The sequence below is a fragment of the Balaenoptera acutorostrata genome, chromosome 9 (genome assembly GCF_949987535.1).
Source record: "Balaenoptera acutorostrata chromosome 9, mBalAcu1.1, whole genome shotgun sequence".
Lineage (NCBI taxonomy): Eukaryota > Metazoa > Chordata > Mammalia > Artiodactyla > Balaenopteridae > Balaenoptera > Balaenoptera acutorostrata.
Window position 1 is genome coordinate 92,896,412 of NC_080072.1, and position 24,698 is coordinate 92,921,109.

General features: G+C 36.2%; 1 protein-coding gene across 1 annotated transcript in view; it reads right to left on the bottom strand.

Annotated features, from left to right (window-relative positions):
- The window catches only part of DDX10 (DEAD-box helicase 10), a 251,244-nt gene that overhangs the window by 105,629 nt on the left and 120,917 nt on the right, over positions 1-24,698 (bottom strand). The window contains exon 14 of the mRNA XM_057553611.1: positions 2,816-2,935. Within this exon, the coding sequence (XP_057409594.1) occupies positions 2,816-2,935 (120 nt within the window). The remainder of the gene's footprint in view (positions 1-2,815; positions 2,936-24,698) is intronic.

Genomic DNA, 24,698 nt, shown 5'->3' on the forward strand with positions numbered 1-24,698 from the left:
GCGGCAGGAGACAAGGAATAGTAACAGAACACCACTTTCCTTTGCGTAATGATACATACTTTCTGCCTTACAACCTACATTTCTTAAACTTTCTAACAAGCTTTATAATAAAAGTGAGCAAGTCACAGAAAAGACTTTCCCAGTCAGGACAAAGTAATGCTGCCATAACTCATGAGAGCAGGATTAAAGGAAATTTTCATTAAATAACTTGGAGGCGAAGGTAGTTGCTTCAACATCATTCCAGTGTTCTTAGTATGCTGTACTCCAGCAACTCAGCTCCAAAGGACCCGCACAGGGCAGTAGCCAGGCTGGCCAGAGTGCAGCCCCGCCACTGCCATGGCACCTTGGTGTACCTCCTGTAACACCTCTCTCACCACACTGGGTTGTTTTCCTTTCCTGTAAATTAATCACTAATCTCCTTGAGGGCAGCCATATGCCTTATTCATGAGTCCTCAGAACCCAACACATTATCTGGCACACATGAGATGCTCAAAATTGACTGAGGAATCACATATCAGCTGATACCGCACATAAAAACTGAAATAACTAACTTAAGCGTAAAGGAGAAAGTTAGTTTGGGTTTCACAAGCCTGCTCAGATCTACCCAATTTTACACAAACTTTTTATATTAGGAACAAGGTGACAAAGAAGTCAGAGCACTGATCTGGGAGTCAGGAGATCTGTCTGAATGTCCTGGCTTTTTCACTAGCCCAGTGCATAATCCTGAATGAATTACTTAATCTCTGGACATCTGTGTCATTACCCGAAAAATAAGGGTTGTCTGACTTAATAATCTTCCGGGCCTAACACAGTAAAATTCTAGACAGTTTAGACAAAAACAATTTTCTTATTTTGCCTAATAACTGGTTGCCAGGAGGACTTAAGCAGCTGCCACAGTTTCTGGAAGACTGCTAATTAAACGGCAGGCAAATGGAAGTTGCAGGCACACACATAACAGGTATTAGTGCCTCCTCTCACTCCTGTCACCACCACATTCTCCAAGATGAGATTCCGACAGAGTTGCAGCTTGAAGCAACGAACAAGGGTCACAAATGCATGAGTAGCCATGCTAGCAGTCACCGGCACTGAGGAAGCAGTGAAAGGGATGCATTGTGACAGTAAGAACGCCATCCACTGCTCTGACTCTTCACTCCTTTTTCTATCAGAGTGAAAACAATTCATCCCTCTGTGGGCTGAACAAATGGTAGCACTTCTTTCAGAGTTTTAGATCAGAAGTTTCAGTGCAGCGGCTGCCAGCCACACAGAGCTCCTATCAGCAATAAGTTTACATTGAAACATTTTACAGTTAAGGATTTACACTCAACTTGAAGCTAATGGGTAGAATACGTACAGTTAAATTTAGTAGCACAGTAAGGAACCTCATTATGCTAACAGCACTAATCTTTTACAGTGAGCATCGATGTAATACTACAACTAACTATTTTCTGGTCTAGCCTGTTTCTCAGGTGCTGACCTCTTCTCAGTAATTTCACAAAGATTCGTATTTTCCAATTATATAGGCTTTCTCTGCAACTTCAACACGCTGAATTACATTCTATTTTGTTAGTTTTTGTATGGTTTATACACCATTTTACTCCATATTACTAGTGCAAATTTGGGCTTCTAAAACAAAGCCCTCTTCCCTGAAGTAACGTGCAAATCTTTGTTAACTTCAGAATTAAAAGGAAACACACTCCACTGAATATAGACTGTGCAGGAAGCATTTTTATTAATAATGATGAAATATCTGATGTGATACATTATAGTCAGTATAAAAAGCTCTGTTATTTTACTGGGGTATTAGAACAGACTTTTTCTGAAGGCTTACTATTTGTTAGGCACTATTCTAAGTGCAGAGGACAGAGTACTAAACATAGCCAACAAATACCTTCCCTCATGTAGCTTTTCTCAACACAGTGAAACAGAAATACCTTCCCTCATCCCACTGGAATGGAAGAAATGGACAACCACCAAATAAATACAGAATGTAAAGTCTCATAATAAGTGCTATGAAGAAAAAATAAACATAGGGCAAGAGAAATGAGATCATGGTGGGCATGGGGTGCTGAGTGCTACATCAGAATGAACGGGGAAACCCGTAGGTTGGTGAGAGTGAAACAGAGACAATATTCAGAAGATCCTGCTATGACCACTGACTCTAGCCATCACTCCTTAGGTGAGTCACTTGACATTCTAGATATATTTCCTCTTTAAAAATGAAGATATTATTATCTAATAGAGTGATCTTTCATGAGCAATCTGTGAGTGGTAACCCCTTTCCTACTCTATTGGGATGTATTTACACTAAGACCAGGTAATGGTGAAATGAAAACCAGGTACTTATGTGTCCAAGGTTATTTTAAAGCAGGGAATTCCTTCCCACAGCAGGCCAGTAAGTAAAAAACATGCCAATATGGCATCTAAAATTGAGGAACCACAGAGCAGAGGCTTTCCAGAGTCAAGCAAAAGAAGCTGTGGCCAGTACTTGTGTTACTATCCTTGAGCATGTTCCCATAGAGCATGTTAACAAATGGACCCCAGGACATGAAAGTCTTATCTATAAAAACAGGATTTGGAAAGTTCAAAACCAACTCTGTTGTTATTACCAGAAAGTATCCCAGCTTATTGTCAGAAAGTCATTCTTGCCTACAGATGCAGAGCTGACCAATTACCTACAGTAACAATGAAAGGAATTGCCCAAGTGCTTTAGAGAAACATTATTTTTCTTATTAAAGAATGGCAAGTCAGCAGGAGAGTCAAACTCTTTCTAATACTTGGAATGTACCTCAGAAATGAAGCATTTACAGAATCTTACCTCTCCTTCATCAGTAAATGTTATTTTCTTATTTACTTTAAAATTTCTCTTCATTACTTTTTTTGCTTCTGCAACCTTGGTCACTTTTTTCTCCACACTGGATTTAGAAGGTTCTTTTTTCTGTGTGAGAATATACAAAAAAACAGAGATGATTAGGTAAATTTTATATTTACAATTTTGAATTAACAATTTAACACTGGCAATATACACTTTCCAAAATTGAGCGTGTTTATTGCTCCTTGGCTAATGAGAAGCACCAAAACTGCTGTCCAGAAATAAAATTATTAGACTTATTAACTAATGACCCCCCCCAATGCTAAAGGGGTTTAAGTTTGAATGTGAATGTGAGACGTAAATAACCTTAAATTTCTTCTGTTACTAAAACTGTGCTATCCCGATAATGTTAAAGCATCAGAAACTACATGATAATGTGATAAAATGGACATGTAAGATAAAGCAAGCTATCTTCCAGCTAAAAACAGCACATTTTAAAAATAGCTCTAACTTCCAAGCACACACTTAAAATTTTAGACTAGGAAAATGTTTCCCTGGAAAGCAAAATGACTCCAATACATTGTTTGTGACTCAACAATCTTCCTCCCATTACAGTAATTCACTATATGAATACTGGAAAACATCCTATGATAACTAAGCTGTGTTCAAAGCTGAGATCGAGTAAGAGTTCTTGAACAGGAAGTTTGTCAACCAAAATAAATTTCTCCCTGTAGTGTACCCTGTGAACACAGGGCACTAATAAGACTTCCTCCCACCCAGTCATTCCTCCTACCCCTCTTTTTTTTTTTTTTTTTAATTTTTATTTATTTATGTATTTATTTTTGACTGTGTTGGGTCCTCGTCTCTGTGCGAGGGCTCCCTCCAGTTGCGGCAAGCGGGGGCCACTCTTCATCGCGGTGCGCGGGCCTCTCACTATCGCGGCCCCTCTTGTTGCGGAGCACAGGCTCCAGACGCGCAGGCTCAGCAATTGTGGCTCACGGGCCTAGTTGCTCCGCGGCATGTGGGATCTTCCCAGACCAGGGCTCGAACCCGCGTCCCCTGCATTAGCAGGCCGACTCTCAACCACTGCGCCACCAGGGAAGCCCCTCCTACCCCTCTTTTACCCTGCAAACACCACCAACACAACCACCAGGTTGGAGACTATGTTACTGACTCCTACTGGATCTTCTTGGTTTTATGTCTAGGCTGATTCTTAAGGATCCTGGGTTGGCTGATACTCTGTCACCAACCCTTAGCTTATGATAGAGACAATGCTGATCAAACAGTGCAAATCTGAGAGAATCATCATGATGTAAAAATAACAATTAAACAGGAGTAAGTTATCACTTAAATAAAGCACAAAAAATACTGAGGAGCAACAGGAGCAAACTTTCTGGGGGTGATGATAACGGTCTACATCTCGATAGGAGTCAAGAGTTACACAGGCGTATACGCTTGTCAAAATTCATCAAATGTTACACTTAAAATTGGTGCATTTCACTGTATATAAATTTCTACCTCAAAGAAGAATCCTGTAAACAATACTGAACTTTTAAGTTAATGCCAGGCAAGCTGAAGTACATGGAAGAAAGGGTAATGATGTTAACAATTTACTCAGAAATGCATTAAATAAAAAAAGGATAATGAATGGATAGATGGGAAATTACATGAGAAAGGAAATATGGCAAAAAGTTAATTATAGAATAGGAGTGATGGATATTTTGGTATCCAAAGTACAGTTTTTCAACTTTTCTGTATGCTTGAAATTTACTGTAATAAAATACAAAAGCCCAGTCCTAGGAACAAGAGAAACGGTCAAAAAAGCAAAGACACCAAAAACTGTCAGAATAAAATAATAGTCAGTCAGAAGAATCAATCCTGCAGAGTGAAACCTTGGAGTGATGTGGGTCTACATCAAGAGCTTTAGGGAAATCCATGATACTACTGAAATTATGTAACAAAATTTGGGGGTATTTGCATCTCCACAGTTTTATGATTATCATGGTTTCTAAAACGGATCTGTGATCTCCCCCTCCCCCCCCCACAAAAAAAAGGTTAAATGGTTTGTTTGTTTGTTTTAGGGAAGCCACTGAAAGAAGGAACAGAAATGTCAACATGGGTGAGAAGACATGTTTATTGTAATTTCCTAATAGGCTGTGGCTTTGCTCTGATACTCTAGAATTAATCCTCACTCATTCAAATATGCACTGTTATCAAAACACAGGATATCATAGTACATACTGCCCCAGCAGTGAAAGACCCTCAATGAACCTAACTCTAACAATGGGGGAAAAAAAAACATTAAACATTAACTATTTAATCACAGATGTAGTTAAGTGCTCAGACAAAATACAGAGGATGAATAAATCTTTAATAGGGTGCCTGCCCTAGCTAATCTAGGGTGAGGAGAGGAAGTCAAAGAAAACTTCCTTTTGAGGGACAGATGTTTGAATGGAGTAGCAAACACCCAAACACTGCTGCAGTACTGACACACTGGTGATGAAGAAATACCTTCTGTGTGTCCACTGATGGTGTATTTCACATATGACCTATAAGAAAGCTTTAGTTCAATGTCATTCTTTTGAATATTAATTTTAGCAGGTAACACATGCTTATTTATTCTGTAAAGGATATTCAGTTAAAAAGCTGCACTTATGGGCTTCCCTGGTGGCGCAGTGGTTGAGAATCTGCCTGCCAATGCAGGGGACATGGGTTCGAGCCCTGGTCTGGGAAAATCCCACATGCCGTGGAGCAGCTAGGCCTGTGAGCCACAACTACTGAGCCTGGGCGTCTGAAGCCTGTGCTCCGCAACATGAGAAGCTGCGATAGTGAGAGGCTCACGCACCACGATGAAGAGTGGCCCCCGCTTGCCGCAACTGGAGAAAGCCCTCGCACGGAAACGAAGACCCAACACAGCCAAAAATAAATAAATAAAAATAAAGAATTATTCTAAAAACAAAAAAAAAAAGCTGCATTTATGTCCTCTTTGGCTATCTCAGTTTATGCCCCAAGAAGCAAGCACTGCTACTAGCTTTTTCTCTACCCTTCCAGAGACATTCTACCCCCATTCAGGTACATAGGAAGAGCAACAAGTTACTAAAAGAGCCCTCCCTGCAATGAACAGTCTTGTATTAACACCTTCATATACATGTATATTTATCTATCTAGGACACATTTCTAAAACTTAAAGCACTTGGTCAAAGAGCATGTGTATTTAAATTTTGAAAGATATTTCCAGAGAAGTTATACAAATTTATAACCCAATCAAAAATCTGAGAGTAACTGCTTCTCCTTATCTATTCAAACAAAGTATTGGTTTCGCCAAAAAGTTCTGTAAGATCTTAGGGAAAAATCCAAACAAACTTTTTGGCCAACCCAATATAATATTAGGCTTTATGTTTACCAGTCAACTAGGTGAAAAAATAGTATCTCAGGGAAGTTTTAATTTGCCTTTGTATTTTAAACATAGCGGAACATCTCTGCAAAGGCATTTATTTTTCAGTGCACTGTATATATTCTTTGCCAGCATTTTTAATGAATTCCTGGAATTTCATTTATTAATTTGTGAAATTTCTTGGTTAAAGATGCTTCAACATTTTCTCCCACTTCATCACTTATGTTTATATTTCTGCCATATAGGGTAATATTCTTTTGTTTTGCTTTGTTTTTGGCTTTTGTCAGGCATATATTTTTAATTTTTATAAAATTAATTTTTTTAAATAATAAAATTTTCTGGGTTTTCTAGGTTTGTGTCATACTTAATACTTTTCCAACTAAAAGACTTTTTAAAAATGAATTTAACTTCTTAAAATGCAGGTCTTACTTTTCTTAAAAGTTTCAACACTGGCTCTTGAACAAGGGGGAAAGTACTCATTAATACTTTACATTTCCACACATTGTCACAAAAAAATATACCTATTGCTAGGCAAGAGTTATATTTTGACTATAAGCCTTTATATTATTGGTACAAGAATGAAATTTGCAGCAGTCAGAAAGTATAATGAAAGATTTCCTGACAAGACATAAAACATCAAAATGCAATTTTCATTTCTATTTGCACTTCTTCCACAACATGTATGCTATACTTTAAAATAAAAAGCCAAGAGGGAAAATGTCATGAAATACAAAGCTGATAAAGCATCAAGTCATTCTCGACAGTGATAGCTGTAGCAGGTTGCCATGAATAACTTGGAAGATAAAAGAACGAGAACAGTTACAAACACAATAATAGTTCCTATCAAAAGGGCCACGTTAGTAAATATTGGCTACAAGAAGATTCAAAATACAATCAATGAAAAAAACCTACCTTAGTATAAACATTACTAGATATCATAGAGGATAAAATAAAAGTATTATTGCAAAACAATGAAAAACAAAACCATAAGGAGATGAAAGTTAAAATTAAAGGGAAAGATACTCCAAAGAAATCAGATTTTTATCTTTCCCTAAAGTAGCTCCATGTGTGTCACTGAATAATTAATAGTTTATAATAGAAATTGTATCTAAAAGTGAAGAAAACCAACAAAATAAAGAACTATCAATCCTGGTGGGAACCTTAGAGGATACCTATTATGCCCTCATGCTAAAGATAAGGGCCTTTTGTAACATTTATAAACACTATTGCCCCAAAGTCCAAATGTACTTAACTTCAGATATTTCTGCTGCCTAAATAACCAAACCCTACTAGAACTTGTTTATTACTTTTTTCTAAAAAAAGTATAACTGCCTGCCACGTAAACTTAATCCTTAATCATTCTATATTTGCTGAACTACAATGATTCACAAATTTTAATTTTACAGTATAAAATAAGGATGTACTATTTGACAATCTATTTTAAAGCTATTTAAACTTCTCTGATGATGAGTGATGTTGAGCACATTTTCATGTACTTATTGCCTATTTGTATATCCTCTTTGGAAAAAACTCTATTCAGGTTGTTTGCCCATTTTAAAATATGATTATTTGGTTTTTTGTTTTTAAGTTGTGTGAGTTCCTTATATATCTAAGATATTAACCCTTTATCAGATACATCATCTGTAGATACTTTCTCCCATTCTATAGATTGCCTTTTTAACTTGTTTCCTTTGCTGTGTAGAGCTTTTTAGTTTGATGTAGTCCCTTTGCTTATTTCAGCTTTTGTTGCCTATGCTTTTGGCATCTTAACCAAAAGATCATTGCTAAGAATATTCTATTCAAATTACAAGACCCCGACCCTACCTCCTTTCTGATGAGAATCATAGCTGTTATAGAATTTATTTGTATGAGATACTTGTCTCATTACTTGATATTGACACTTCATAAATTATATCTAAAAGATTGCCTAAATGACCCATTCTACAAATCCTTCCAAATTTTTAAATTTTATAAATAATGTGTGTTTATTCTAAACACAAAATCATACAGATGAGAGCCTACATAGCCCAACAAAGTTCCTCATTTACTTTAAGGTTAGATCAGTCCTTGTATATTAAGGAGCTAGCTTAATACACAATAAGGCCATCTTATATTAAGAAGCAAACCATAAGTAAATGTTAATCTTTCTCTTTCTCTATTCTGTATGTTCAATAAGGCCATGCACTACTAATTTCACTGTAGTCTGTGAACTGCAATTTCAATGTATAAAGTAATGAGAATGGTTACTGAGCACTACAATATATTAAGCAGCAATGACAAAATATTTATTATGAAATATTTGTGATTCTTTTTTTAAAAAAGATATATACTAAACTCAAACTGGCCTTGGTACCTAGTTAGTTAAGCCAATTTTGACAGGCCATTTTAAGACATTTAAGAGATGTTGATGCCAACCTCCCAAACTCCCAAGACAAGGTAATCACTGCTACTGGTGGTAATAAACTAAGTTAAAAGACTTGGGGCAGCACTTATGAAACTACTAGAAACAATATAACACTAAGGTATACTCTTTTGGGGAAAGCAACTAAGCTGTCTACTTCTCTACCACCTTCCACGGTTCCGGTGTCTGCCATTTTTCTAAATTGGTTAACACTAGTAAATCACAAGACATGAATGGGATGTATCTTAACTGAGAGAGAAATAATAAACATCACTACCACGTCCAGTCCAAGCCATGTTCACAACTACACATACATCAAATTTCCAAGCTGTGCCTTCTGTTGTATACAAAAGTTAGCTAAGCAAAAAGTACCAAATGAAAGGTCAAAGGCCAGCCTACATGTACACATGTCAACAAAATGTGCTTGGATTATGTCCAGTCATTTAAAATTGGATATTCTTAAAAATACACCATTTATAAAATAGTGGTATGCAAAGCCATATAATGGTGATTTTAAAATACTGGCATTATTAAATACAGAACCTGGAAGGATGAAAAGGCTAAGATCACCTAGAAAAATAACACTGCATGCACCTGTATATGTAGAAGTTAAGAGGTTTTCAAGATCACACAACAATACCAGCAAGGTTAGGGCTGGAACTCTAAATCCTGGGGTAGAGGGGTGGGCAAAATAAAGGGAATTAAGAGGTAAGAACTTCCAGCTATAAGATACATAAGTTGCAGGATGTAATGTACAGCATAGGGAATATAGCCAATAATACTGTAATAACTTTTTTTTTTTAATTTTGACAGATGGTAACCAGACTTACTGTGGTGACCACTTCGTGATATATAAAAATACTGAATCACTATGTTGTACACCTGACACTAATATAATATTGTAAATCAATTATACTTAAAAACAACAAAAATAAAACCTATACTGATCACCAAAAAAAAACCCCCCAAAACCTAGTTTGTGGTCTTACCTTAATACCACGTATAACTAATAAAATATCTTAGAAACATCTCAGAGACCACACTTTCCTCTGAGAATCATAATTTTCCTAAACAATACTCAGAAGCTCCATAAAATGGAAATCAAAAGCTGGTCAAAAACAAACAGTTTTCTTTAAAACACAAAGAATTTCTCAAGGAATGCATTTTAAAAGTGTTTTTCTTTTTTTTTTTTTTTAATGGCAGGACCAGATATATGACTAAATCTGACCTCTATTTTTTTTAAATCTCTCAAAAGCATAACATCTAGAAAAAAGTATTCTGCCTCTCAATGTGCTTTTTTTTCCTGGTAAATTGCATGCCGAGCATGCAGTGATTAATATAATTTCCATCTGCCCTCTTTAGCACTTAAACATTTTTAAAAGTTTGACAGTGACTGAAAGGTGTTGACAGATTCTTGCTCATTTGTTTATTTTTCTCCTACCTTAGAATGAGTCCCTGTTATTTCATTAGTAAATCTGTAACACTAAAATGTAATATTCTGGACTACCACTTACTAAAAACTACTGTAAACCACACTTCCCAAAGAAGTAAAATGAAATTTTTGCTAAGCTCCAAACTCCTTATGCTACACAGCCAAGCAACACTTTTTATTTTTTTAAATCATTCTTCCTACTGTCCCATCCACAAACTAGAAAATGTAGGAGCTATCAATATGCTTGATGCACAGCAAAGGAAACCATAAACAAAACGAAAAGACAACCTACGGACTGGCAGAAAGTATGTGCAAACGATGCAACTGACAAGGGCTTAATTTCCAAAATATACAAACAGTTCATACAACTCAATAACAAAAACACAAACAACCCAATCAGAAAAATGGACATCAGACCTAAATAGACATTTCTACAAAGAAAACATACAGATGGCCAAAAGGCATATGAAAAGATGTTCAACACTGCTAATTATCAGAGAAATGCAAATCAAAACTACAATGAGACATTCAACCTTACACTGGTCAGAATGGCCATCATCAAAAAGTCTACAAATAATAAATGCTGGAGAGGGTGTGGAGAAGTGGGAACCCTCCTACACTGTTGGTGGGAATGTAAATTGGTGCAGCCACTATGGAGCATAGTATGAAGGCTCCTTAAAAAACTAAAATAGAGGGCTTCCCTGGTGGCGCAGTGGTTGAGAATCTGCCTGCTAATGCAGGGGACACGGGTTCGAGCCCTGGTCTGGGAAGATCCCACATGCCACGGAGCAGCTGGGCCCGTGAGCCACAACTACTGAGCCTGCGCGTCTGGAGCCTGTGCCCCGCAACGGGAGGGGCCGCGATAGTGAAAGGCCCGCGCACCGCGATGAAGAGCGGTCCCCGCACCGCGATGAAGAGTGGCCCCCACTTGCCGTAACCAGAGAAAGCCCTCGCACGAACCGAAGACCCAGCACAGCCAAAAATAAATAAATAAATAAATAAAGTAGCTATAAAAAAACTAAAATAGAGTTACCATATGATCCAGCAATCTCACTCCTGGGCATATATCCGGAGAAAAACATAAATTGAAAAGATACATGCACTGCAATGTTCATTGCAGCACTACCTATAATAGCCAAGACATGGAAGCAACCTAAATGTCCATCAACAGATGAACAGATAAAGAAGATGTTGTGTGTGTGTTTGTATGTGTGTATATATATATATATATATATATATATATATATATATATATAATCTACATACACACACATATATATACACACAATGGAACACTACTCAGCCATAGAAAAGAATGAAATAATGTCATTTGCAACAACCTGGATGAACCTAAAGATTATCATACTAAGTGAAGTAAGTCAGAGAAAGACAAGTATCACTTATATGTGGAATCTAAAAAAAAAAAAGATACAAATGAACTTATTTATAAAACAGAAATAGACTCACAGACATAGAAAACAATCTTATGGTTACCAAAGGGGAAGGGGGGGGGATAAATTAGGAGTTTGGGATTAGCAGATATAAATGACCATACATAAAATATATAAACAATAAGGTCCTACTGTATAGTACAAAGAACTATATTCAATATCTCATAATAAACCATAACAGAAAAGAATATGAAAAAGAATATATTATATATACTCTTTTGCATATGTATAACTGAATCACTTTGCTGTACACCAGAAAGTAACACAACATCATAAATTAACTATACTTCAATTTTTAAAAAAATGCTTGAAATTCTCCCACAAAAGGAAAGTTAATTAAGATTCAACACTGGCTATCTTTTGAGACCTTTTCTCACTTTCTTCCCTCGGTCTTCTGGTGATTATCTTTCATGGTTTTTCTTATACTCTACTTCTATTTTTAAGAAATTCTGCTACTTCTATTTTACTCCCCTTAGACACCACACCAAACTCCCTGAGGATATGGACTTTGTCTTACTCGTTGTTCAATTCCTAGAGTAAGTGCCTAACACTGTGCCTGGACAAACTAATAATTATTTGTGAAGCTGAGCTGAGACTGGTCAAATCAAGACCAATTTTTGTTGGGAGCAACATTCATTCAAAGACTCTGAAATGCATTCTTCTGTTACCTATTCTGACATCAACTTACTTAAATAGCATAAAAATAAACAAACATATAATATTTCACATTTGACACTTATTAGTTGAGAAAATGGATTCACTGACTCTGGACAATAAAGTATGATGCAAGAAGTAGAACTGTCTGTAAATGCAGTCAGGAGTCGCTCTGGGTGCCTAGTCAGTGAGCTGGAATCACTCCTCCATCCCCTTCTCCCAGCAGGAGAGGCTGTGTGACCTCACTCAGCTTTAGACAAAGCCAGAGCTTCTCCCCTTAGCAGGGCAAACCCAACTTCCCATGGGCCCCAGGTCTCCACATGCTGGACAGATGAATTTCTTAGATGACTGCAGGCATCCACACTATTCTGTCTGATTCCCAAGTAGTCTGTGTGACAATTCACATATGAGGTTGATCTACCACGTATTCTAATACGTAAGAGAGAATAATATATAGGACAGGATACCTTCACTAGAATAAATACCTATGCTTTATATTGAGCAGACTGTCAAACCTCTGGCATCCCTCTGTGTGGAATAATAAAAGGATGGGAAACCCATGCCTTACCTTCTTCTTGCTGATCCTGGCTTTTCCCCATAAAATGTCACCTGTTCCCAATAAAGCCTATTCCTTAATCCATGCCATGATATTGTGAAATTTGTCCTAAGCTCTGATGCATGACAAGTGCCAATCCAGATGGACTTACCAGCAGATCAGAAGGTCACTAAACTTTTCTTTGAGAAGTTTATAGAACAGTAGCTAATTAGAGATGCCATCTGCCAGGTACCATGCTAGATGTTTTACATTTCATTTACTCCTCACAACTTCCCTTTTGAGGTATTTCCTGCATCTTACAGGTGATGAAACTGACAATAAAATAAGTTTAACAATTATCCTGCTAAAAGAGATAGAGGGAGTTCTAAACACAGACCCATCAAACTCAAATTTTATAATCTCAAACACTGAAGCTCATGCTCTTCTCAGGACTCCACAATGTCACTGATTAAAAAAACTTTAGAAACATTGTTTGTAGGAACCTTTAGTCTACTTTCCAAATGCTGGAGCCTATAACCTCTCTCAGAGATTGAAATACTATTTCTACTTGAACAAATCCTTTGATAGCAAATTCACTAAATAAAGAAAACGTGTGTTGCACTGGGCACCTATTGCTATCTTTCCTATGTATTTTTAAAAGAATAAATTACATTAATAGAAAACAGCAAGGAAAATTACTCTTTCTACTAAAAAATTAATGTAGTTTCCAAACCACATAAGCAATTCATATTGGTCAAAATCGCAATCTAAATGCTTTTTTCAAAGTTCCACTGTTACCCTTCAGAGGTCTCTTCTGGTAATGGAAACAAAGACAAACTGAATTTTCTTATGTCAATCTAGGAAAAAGAAAATACTAATTACAGATAGAGGTGAAATAAAGTTGGGGGTGGTAGAGAGCTAATAAGAGTTCTGTGACAAGACTCAGGGAAGACTGGGGACAAAAGAGACAACATGTATGGAACAATATAGACAAGAAAAAGGACAGCTGTGCAGAGTCAAGACAGTTACAGTAATAAAAGGAGACAATCTGAAAACAAAATCACAAGAAAGGAAGAAACAAGGGAAAGGAAAAGCTCTAAGAAAACAAATTCCTCTCACGATTAGTGATGTGTTGCAAAAACACTGCACCGTACAGCCAATTCACGTTTTTCCCCTAACAGACACCTAACCAAACTATCAACTCTAAATAGGGAAAACATACTGACAGGATGCATAACTGTCTTCCATCTCCCAAATATTCTCTTCCTTACACCAAAAGAATGCCTGAGATATAAGAATAGAGGTGGTAAGTTCAAAAGAAAAGAGTATATTAAAACATGAAATGAATCTTTAGAACTCAGTGTGGTTATTTCCAAGTTAGTAGGCTGCCACTGACCAATACTATTGATAACATATCCTAAACCGGTTCTTCTCCAAAAACTTGAATTATTTAAATCATACAATAATTTGAAGGATTTGGTTGAATCATTAATAACTCAGTGATGATCCTAATAAAATATTTACCTAAAACTAATTTCAAATACATTCGATTTCAATCTAATCAAGTAAACAGGCTGAACTGATGGGAATTTTCTCTATTAAAATGCAATTAATTCTCCACTCATGTATTAAGATTTCTGGAGTCAGCATATTATGAAGCTCACTAATAATTTGCTTCATTAGTTCTGAATCTAAGATGCTAGATGTCAAAACTTCCTAATAAAGACCACAAACTATCACAGAGTAACTTGATCAAAATAGTACTATTATCAGCTATTTATTTGAGCACCTACACTAAGCCTCATTCAACTGAAGGCATAGCATCTGGATAATTTTTAACTTGCTTTGGAATGGACTAACCATTTTAAGAACAGTAAGTTGTAATTCACTGCTTTGTCAGAAATCAGCTGCTATACCTTGACAATCATGTTAAAGTAAGCTCCACCTTACTCAGAGAAGCATGCATGCATTTTTTTTTTTGGCGGAGGAAGGCACAGAGGGAGGGAGCAAATATGAATGTGTATGAGTATCTTATCAGTTTCTAGAGACTTGCTTTCCCTGAACTTACCCTGGCATCATCTCTCCAGTTACTTAAGATAGGTATTGAAAATTGCCATAAAAAATTTATTACTTTATGTACTGTAGGACAGTTGTTGAATTGCAAGGAAAAGCTGTGTTTCTCTAAAGTAGAAGAATGTTTTCTCCATATGAAAAAAGTGTTCTTCTTTTCATTTTGGCACTTAAGACCCCAGAGCCAAACTCCTGATCCATATTAAGAACCAGGTAAAACCTGGCATGACCTGCATATTTAATTTCCCACCAGTCATTTCTATTCTATCTATATTTTGCATGCCTGATGTTTTCTACTTTATTACATTTAGAAGTATTTTTTAAGCCACTTCAAATTCCTTGTGGGATTAGGAGGGATAAAATATAATTAAAAGGAATAAAGGAAGCTCAGTTATTTATACATCAAACACTAAGTACCTATTATATCCCAAGTCCTATCCTAGGCACTAAGGATATAGTGAAGCTTGGATTCTAGTCAGAATACACAGACACACACACATACACACAAACACACACAGACACACACACACACACACTAATATGTCAAGGAGCTTTACGAGCTAGAAACAAAGGCAGAGTAAGGGGCTAGAAGTGACTGAGTAGAATGGAGAAATTTCAGACAGAGAAGGCCTCTCTGAAGAGGGGACACCTGAGCAAATATCATAAGGATGTGAAAGAGGAAGTCGTCAGTAATCTATGTAAGCTTTGCAGGTAGAGGAAACAATAAGTGCTGAAGGCCCACAAGCGGAAATGAGTTTATTATTTTCAAGAAACAAAAACTTCTGAGTGACCAGACAAGAGTGAGCAAGATGGAGGGTGATAAGAGAGGTAATCAGAGACAAAGGAAGATTTCTGATTAGGCAAGGCCTTGTAGGACACTATAAGGAGTCTGATTTTACCCTGAATACGACAGAATGAATACAAGGTTTGAGCAAGAAAGAGGACATGATCTAGCTTACTCTTTTTTTATCCACCCCCCCCCACCCCGCTGTGAAGACACCAAATTGTATAGAAGCAAGGGGGGGACAAAGAAAAAACAAGAAAACCAATTAGAAAATTAATCTATCAGTCTACATGCAAGATCATAGATGGTTTGAATCAGAGTAGCAAGTGAAGAACACAGTCGAGTCTGGATATATTTTGAAGGAAGAGTAACAACACTTGCCAGAAGAGTAGATGTGGGAGGTGAAAGAGGATTCAGGGATAACTCCTAGGTTCTTAGACTGAGTGACTGAGTGACTGGTGTTAAATATCCAAAAGATATTAAACACCTAGTTAAAAGGAGTTTAAGTGAAGCAGAAGAGGTTCAGGACATGTATTTGGATTCATCGACAAATCCAACGTCTAGGTTTGCCTAGGGAATGTATTTAGGTGGAGACTAGTTTAAGGCAGAGTCTTGGGGCACTCCCTCATTTAAAGATGGGGGAACCAGCAGAGAAAACCAAATAAACTAAGCAAATAAATAAAATTAAATTTTTGTAATTTTAAAGTGGAAAGTAACAAGCTTACTCCTTTTGACCTCATCTTCATGCCATAATGGAGGGAATGACAAATCAGTTCACTACCATTCAGATTCAAATTAATAAGGAAAAGGAATAAAGCTAACTAAGCCCAAAGAAATCTCATTATTTAAAGAGTTGTTTGATTGATGGTCCCAATTTTACAACCATTAAAGCAATCAATAAGCCCATTTTACAGGACATCCAGGTCTTCTGAACATCCTAAAAACATTTTATGTCTGTCTCCCAGGGAGCTTTTGGATCATTAATAGTACTCTTTTTTTTTTTTAATTTATTTATTTATTTATTTATTTATGGCCGTGTTGGGTCTTCATTTCTGTGCGAGGGCTTTCTCTAGTTGTGGCAAGCGGGGGCCACTCTTCATCACGGTGCGCGGGCCTCTCACTCTCGCGGCCTCTCTTGTTGCGGAGCACAGGCTCCAGACGCGCAGGCTCAGTAGTTGTGGCTCACGGGCCTAGTTGCTCCGCGGCATGTGGGATCTTCCCAGACCAGGGCTCAAACCCGTGTCCCCTGCATTAGCAGGCAGATTCTCAACCACTGCGCCACCAGGGAATCCCAGTACTCATTTTTTTTTTTAAATCTAGTTCTTCCGAAAACAATGGTAAGCTTCCATCTTACCTACCTTGTCCATTATTTTATTTTAAACTACCTCCCAGAATCATGCTAAGGGAAACTCATATAAATTTATCTAATGATTAACTGAGAGCTTCCTAATGTCAAATTAGATTTTGCCTCCCAAATCTAGTAGGGTGGACAGAGTATGGAAAAGTAACATGTTCTGTTATTCATGAAGTTAATAGCTAGCTTGTTTTATTTTAATAACAGTGTTGTATTTTAAAAATCACCAACAAAGAAATCTGTTAATTTTTTATTCTTAATAAATATGTACAGGGATAAGAGAGTAACTCTACAAAAGCTACGCAAAGACTTAATTATACACTTATTGTGTGACCCAGCCTAGACCCAGCCAGCCAGCATTCACACAAGCATGTTAAAGGGGTGAACATTTTCTACAGTTAAGTCTAACAAATTAACAAAAAGATGAAAACTGACCCAAAAAACCTGCTTCATTACTAAGTCAGTATAAAGATTAAGCACATAAATTTTGGAACTACTTATTACTATGTCCAAATCCTAGCTCTATCATTTACTAGCTCAAGATTTTTTAACCTCCCAATCTTCAACTTCCTCATCCGTAAAATAGGAACGATAATATATTTTTTATAGAAATACAATGTAAGCCAGATAGTAATTTTTTTAAATTAATTAATTTATTTATTTATGGCTGTGTTGGGTCTTCGTTTCTGTGCGAGGGCTTTCTCTAGTTGTGGCAAGCGGGGGCCACTCTTCATCGCGGTGCACGGGCCTCTCACTATCACGGCCTCTCTTGTTGCGGAGCACAGGCTCCAGACGCGCAGGCTCAGTAATTGTGGCTCAAGGGCCCAGTTGCTCTGCGGCATGTGGGATCTTCCCAGACCAGGGCTCGAACCCATCTCCCCTGCATTGGCAGGCTTATTCTCAACCACTGCGCCACCAGGGAAGCCCACGATAATATATTTTTGATAGGGTTACTTCAGGATTAATTAGTAAATATGTCTTCACTCATCTAGTCTACTAACCTCAAAATTCATCAACCAGCTCTGATCACAGGTGTGTCCTCCTACTCTGGTCTACTTCCACTCATCATCCTACTGAGAATGGCATCTAGCTTTGACTGTCTGACCACCCAGCTGTTACTCTTTCAACTTCACTATGGTATCTTGCCACCTTATACTCTCTTACATATGCTACTGCAGACCTGGCCCCTGTTTTCAATTTTAGCTCCTTTAAGTAGAAAGTCACCTACCATAAATCTGGCCAAAAATAAACCAGTCACAAGCTTGAAAAATAAACCTCTACCAACACTTGTTAGCAGTATTCAAGAAAATAAAGAAAACAATTTGTGTCCAATGTTAACTTAGAAACATTGACAAACATGTCATTTTTGTTTTTTCTAAACCCTGGCTTACATGTAGCAAAAAGATGAATACTAATATCAAAAGACCAGCTAAAGTTTAACCTTTACACACATTACCTAATCTAGGCATAAGAGAAAATTATAAATCACTATTCATTCATTGCCAAGATAGGAAAGGTGGTTTTAAATGTGTAATATTTAGAGACTTCCAGTTCTGGCAACATGGTAGAAGCTCTCACACCATAAATATCTAGAAACACTGATAAAATATAACTAAATAGCTTTTCAATAATTAAATATATTGCTAATTTAGCAAGAAAAAATCCCCCAAGTCAGAAAAGGAAAAGGAAATTGGGTAGTCCTCAGGTGTACTATCAACCCAAAACAAACCACAAATGCTATGGGACTGAGTATTACACTCACACTTGGCAGAAGAGATGCAGGAAATGAGAACAATCAATCCGCTATGAAACTCTCAAATGGCTGTATGCTCTGTCAAAGACGGACCAGAAAAAAATAGGGCTGGGGGCCCAAAAAGACAACAAGGAAGGTTAGATCAATTCAGGCTCTGAGCTCTGGGTACAAGAAAGAGACTAAGGGGAGGGAGATGAGTAAAAAATCCTAGAATAAAATAAAAAACCCAAGGTGGATTGCCCAAATTTACACCACCAGAAACCCCCAGGTTAAGAAATAAACAAAAAATAGTTTACATTTAAGTTCAGAATTTTGGGAAATCTGTAAAAGAGTAAGTGATGAGTAGCTCTATGAAATATTTAAGCTTATGATAAAGGAAAATATACATATCAATGGAATGGAACAGAAAGTCCAAAAATAGAACCAAAATATATAAAGGTTTTCACATAGAATAAAGGTGGCACATTAAATCAGTGCAAAAGACAGACTTCAACAAATGGTGTTAGAACAAAATAGCTATCTAGAAAAAATACAGTTTATTTTTTCCACACTTCACACCTTACAAAAGAATATATTCCAAGTGTATCAAAAACTTATATGCACAAAATTAAACCATAAAAGTACTGGAATAAATACTGGGAGAAGTCTTTTATAACCTTAGAGCAGTGAAGGTTCTTTTCAACTTTGACATGAAACTCAGAAGTCACAAAAGACCAAATTGGCAAATTCAACTACATAAAAAATTTTTAAAACATGATCCAAAGTAAGAAAAACAAAAGATAGTCTAACCTGGAAAACAAAAACAAACCAAGAACAAAAAACAAAAGCAAACTACTTGCAATTCATTAGATCCAAGCAAAGGTCAAATTTTCCCACTATAAAGAGCTAATGCAAAGAGTAAGAAAAAAGATCAACCTCCCAGTAAGGCAAAAGATATGGATAGTTCCCAGAAAATGCAATACAAATGGCTCACTCATGATATGAGAAATGTAAATGAAAACTTCACAGAGATACCATTTTTCTCCTGTGTAACTGGGAAAGATCAAATATTTGAAAAGATGCTGTGTTAGAAGAAAAAGTGGTATCATGTATTACAAACAGAAATAATAGCCCAATTTACCATATCTATCAAAAATTTAAACGTACGGACCCTTTGATTTAGTAATTTCACTTCTGGGAATTTATTCTATAGTTTATTTTTAAATGAAGAGAAATACACACTCAAATATTTTCTATATCAGTAAGGAAGAAAATACATATGGTTTTGGCTGGTTGTCTGTTTTCAAAAACATATATTATGAATTTTATAACAACTTAAGAACAACTTGAGAAATCTGTTCATAAACAGAGTAAATGTTCATGGCATTTTTATGACTTTTCATTATTATAATTTTAGAAATATTCATTTTACATCTTTTCACACCTGCTATAATCCATTTAGTCAACAGTTACTGAAAAACATATACAAGTAGATAAAGGGTGGTAATACCTCAGAACTACAAAAATGTAACTCAGTGTTGACTATTATCATGTACTTATAAATCAATGTAAGTAATGAGCTTACATGTCTATTTCATCAAAAATGAAGTATACTAAAATTCTCATTCACGTGCAGCATTTTGAGAGATATTACACTATAAAAAGAATATTTAGGGAATTTACTTTTGAAAAGCAAAAATCAATTGAAAACAAAGGCAGCTAATTAGTTGGCTACATAGGATGTCAAACACAGCAAGATTTGATGATGCTATGTGGCAAAGCTCATTTCAAAGGCATAATATCTGTGTATTAGTGATTTGCTTAATAAACCCTGAAAGATAACTGGGTTTTGGAAAATATCTTATTTATTGACTTTTTTGTCCATTCCTCAAATTGTATCTAGTGTGTCAGGCAAAGCCTCTTGCAACAAGGAAATTAATGAGCAGACTGGTTGCAGCCATTACTGCAAAATGATCAATGATTTTACTAGAAGAAAAGCAGGAACATAGTAACATGCTTACCTTTAACTAGTACCAGTATAAAAATTTTAGGATAAGTGAACATTATCAAAAAACATGAGGATCTTCTACATATATACAATTAAAATATATACAAAAAGAGTACAGCAAATGTGTATCAAAAATTGCCCGTCTTATTAATTACTGGCTCTCTCTTTATCACATTTATAGTCAATTTCCCTTCCAGAAGTATCCTTTGCTCTATTAGTCCTAGCTAACTAAAATTCAGTAGGATCACTTGCCATTTCTAGGGCACAAAGGCAATGGGAAACTGGTGGACAGTTAACGAGAAAATATAACTGGGTGCTAAGTAGATCCAAACTGTCTTCTGAGGATTCTTTCCCCCTCACTGAAAGAGAAAACACATTCTATCTGCTTGCTTTTTAACAAATATCTCTAAGGTAACATCAACAATATGTCTAAGACTTTTTTGTTGTTTTTTTTGAGTAAAAAACAGTATACAAATAATTACATTATAATATTTAAATTTAATTATGTGCTGTATGCCAGATCATGGTAGAAGATGGTGAATAACGTTTTAGTGTGTTTCCTTTTTAAAAATAAATCCTAAAGGATGGGGGTAAAATCAGAGAAAGTTCAGCAAGGAGGCAGCATAAGGGCTCCTTTCCTAGAATATCCTCCCTTACCCTCTATAATTTTAAAAGTCCAGTGCAAGGTCCACTTATGCCATGAAGCTGTCTCTTGCCCAATCCAACAGGATGATCTTTGATCAATTCCTACTACCATATAATTTAGCACTTAATTTTATAAGGTCTTGTATCATTTGCTAATTTTTACACATACTACCTATCTCCACAATATAATCACAATATAATCATGTGAGGTGTGACAGGTTGAAAGTATATATAACCACAGCCACCACCACCATCCCAACATAGACACTGGCACACTGCTGAGTACGAAAAAGATGGCATCATAACTTACATAGTATATCAAGTGACCAACTACTGACTTAGTCAACAAAATCTAGTGATCTCTTGTAGAAGATGAACAGACAAAAATATCTTGTAAAATATATCTTGTTCACCTTTTTTGTAGAAAGTGAACAAAATGGACAAAAACATCTCCCTTGGATATTACAGTCCATTGGAGACAGACAAAGAATAATGACTGGAAGGTATAAGTGCTATGGGAAAAAATACACAGCAGGATAAAGGAGGAAAGGCAAGTGTGTGGTATGTGTGTTTGAGGGAGGTGGGGATCAGGGGTTGGTGGTTAAAATTCCCAGAGCATCTAGCCATGCATTTGTGTGTGTGTGCACATGTGTGTACATGCATTGTGTGCATGTACACATGTGCACGCATTATCACTCAAGTGTGGAAAAAATTCAAAATAAGACAAAGCACAAATTCCATGGAAAAGTGAAAGTTTATACTTAAGAAGTTTATACTTTAATTGGAGCTTAGTGTACCCATTTTAGAGATGTGGTCCACATCAGTCAATTCTAAACAATGAAAGTTAGTACAACTCAGAACACCATCTCCATTTCTCAATCAACCTCTCCTCCCTTATCGCCCCCCAAAACACACACACACACACACACACACACCCCCCAGCCCTCCAAGTCAAACCTATAAATCATCTATAAATGCAACTGGGTACAGTACATCCTACTCTTCTCCACATAGGTTGTCGTCACTGCTCTCATGACTCATGTTATAAAACAACATCAAAAGAATACAGCCAGGGGAAAAGATATATCTATTCAAGTCCCTTCCACCCACTTTTTCTTGTTGTTGCAGTTCTTCTTAATAGAAGTTTTTTTAATGTATAAACAGAATTCTTATCAACTATACTTCAATTAAAAAAGAAAAGAAAAATGTATAAACAATTATTTGTAAGACTATGATTTATTCTACAAATTTAACTTTCAAAAATATCTACAAATAACAACTTTTTTTTACTTTCACTATTAAATTGGTATATTTCCCAAGAATAAAAATATATTTAAAATGTGAATTTAATCCAGAAATCTTTAAAATCAAAGCAGCTCATATTGGCATAAATAAACTGAGGTTGCAGAGGCAGGACATTGAGAAATTTGATATCTTTGATTTTAATCTATAGCCAAAATTAAAGGTAACTGTTCTAAGTCATTAAGTTCATGGTATCAACTGAGCAATGTAAAACAAGGCCTAGTATTAAGTAGGAGGAAAAATAAGAAAAGGTGAAAAAATTCAATGGAACTAATCTCATTACCTGTTTAAATAACTGAATAAGTTGAAGCAAAAAAAGAAACCGTAACGTTATTATGAAATCTAAAAATATAACATATTGCTGCTTTCCGAGAACATATAAATATAAAAAAAATTATCCTCTATACATGTCTAAATGATTATTTTAATGAGATTTTTATTCAACCTAATAAGAAACTTATCATTTATGTCTGCATTGTTTGCTACTTTAAACAAAAGCAACTAACTATATTAAAAGTTTGATGACAATTCTGAAATCTTAATGAATAAAATGTGGCGAGAAAGAAATTCTGGCCTTTACTATGGAGGCTCAAATATATGTAGGTATGTCTTTGGAATGCTAGGGCACACAGACTGCAGGGCTTCGTGAGATAGATCTCATCCTTAGCTTGCACACAGTCTCGTCAAAGTAGAAACCATGCTTCAACAAAGTGCCAATCACAGTAATGGCCCAGGTTCAACACTGTCTAATCTAATCCCAGCATGAACATAATATATATAAGCAATAAAATGTACCATTTTTAATCACTCTAAGTTTACTAATCACCCATTTATTTACATCTTGCCTGCGGCAGAATGATCCGAAAGTGACTCTCCATGATCCCACCTCCTGGTGTTCATGCCTTTGTGTAATCCTGTCTCCTTCAGCCTAAGCAGGACCTATGACGTTCTTCTAGTCAACAGAATGTGGCAAAGGTAATGAGATATCACTCCCATGACTGTGTTACATTATATAAGCCTCCATCTTACCAGCAGACTGGATCTACAGACTCCCCTTGCAGGCTTAATGAGGTAAACAGCCACACTGGAGAAGCCCACATGGAAGGAGCTGTGGGCAGCCTCTAGGAACTAAGGGTGATCACCACCCAGCCAATGGCCAACCAAAATCTGGGGCCTACATCATTCAGCTGCCAAAGAAATTCTGCCAACAACTTGAATGAGCCCAGAATAGGAATCTTCTCCATTCAGGTCCCTAGATGAGAATGTAGACTGGCCAATACCTTGACTGCAGCCTTGTGAGACCCTGAACAGAGAACCAGCTGAACTGTGCCCAGACTCCAGCACCACAAAAAAAATGAGATAATAAATGTGTATTGTTTTAAGCTGCTAAATTTCTGGAAATTTGTTATGCAGCAATAGAAAACTAATGCACTGCCTTAGAACAGCTCGCTAATTTGATTTCATTTTTATTTCTTTGATGTACTTGGACTTACACAACATACAATGCCCTCAATAAATGCCTACTGAATTAACTGTGAGAGTTTGATCTTTTTGGCCAACTTATATTTCAATTCTGTGGTAAAACAGGCAAAAAAAAAAAAAGCCCACAAATGAGAAAAGCTAGAAATTGCCTTGAAAAGAGACCCATTAGCAATGCCTTACTCTAAAAAGAGATGAGAAGCTACAGAACTCAAAAGTGAGAAAATATTCCAAAAATGCAATTATTTCATGTGATCCTCACAGGTTAGCAAAAGGAAAACACAGTCCAGGGGCAACAACCAAAGATATTTATTTCCAACACATGAGCATTTGCTTTATCTCTCAGTTTCTATTACCTAGAGATTACTTTATAAGCAAAAGATCATTTAAAATCAAAAACTTTCTGCTGAAATTAATATCTGAAATTTACTTACCTAAAAATATAAAAGAATGAGCATATAAAAATATATATTAAGTATATTTTATATGACTTTACAATATAATTTTTATTTACATAATATATGCCTCAGAGATATAATGTGAACAGCAATGATAAAGAAAAACAGATCCTTAAAGGTTCTAAAATACTGCTCCTGGGTAATATTATTCATCTGAGTGGAAATGACCCTGAGTAACAAAGGTAGCAGA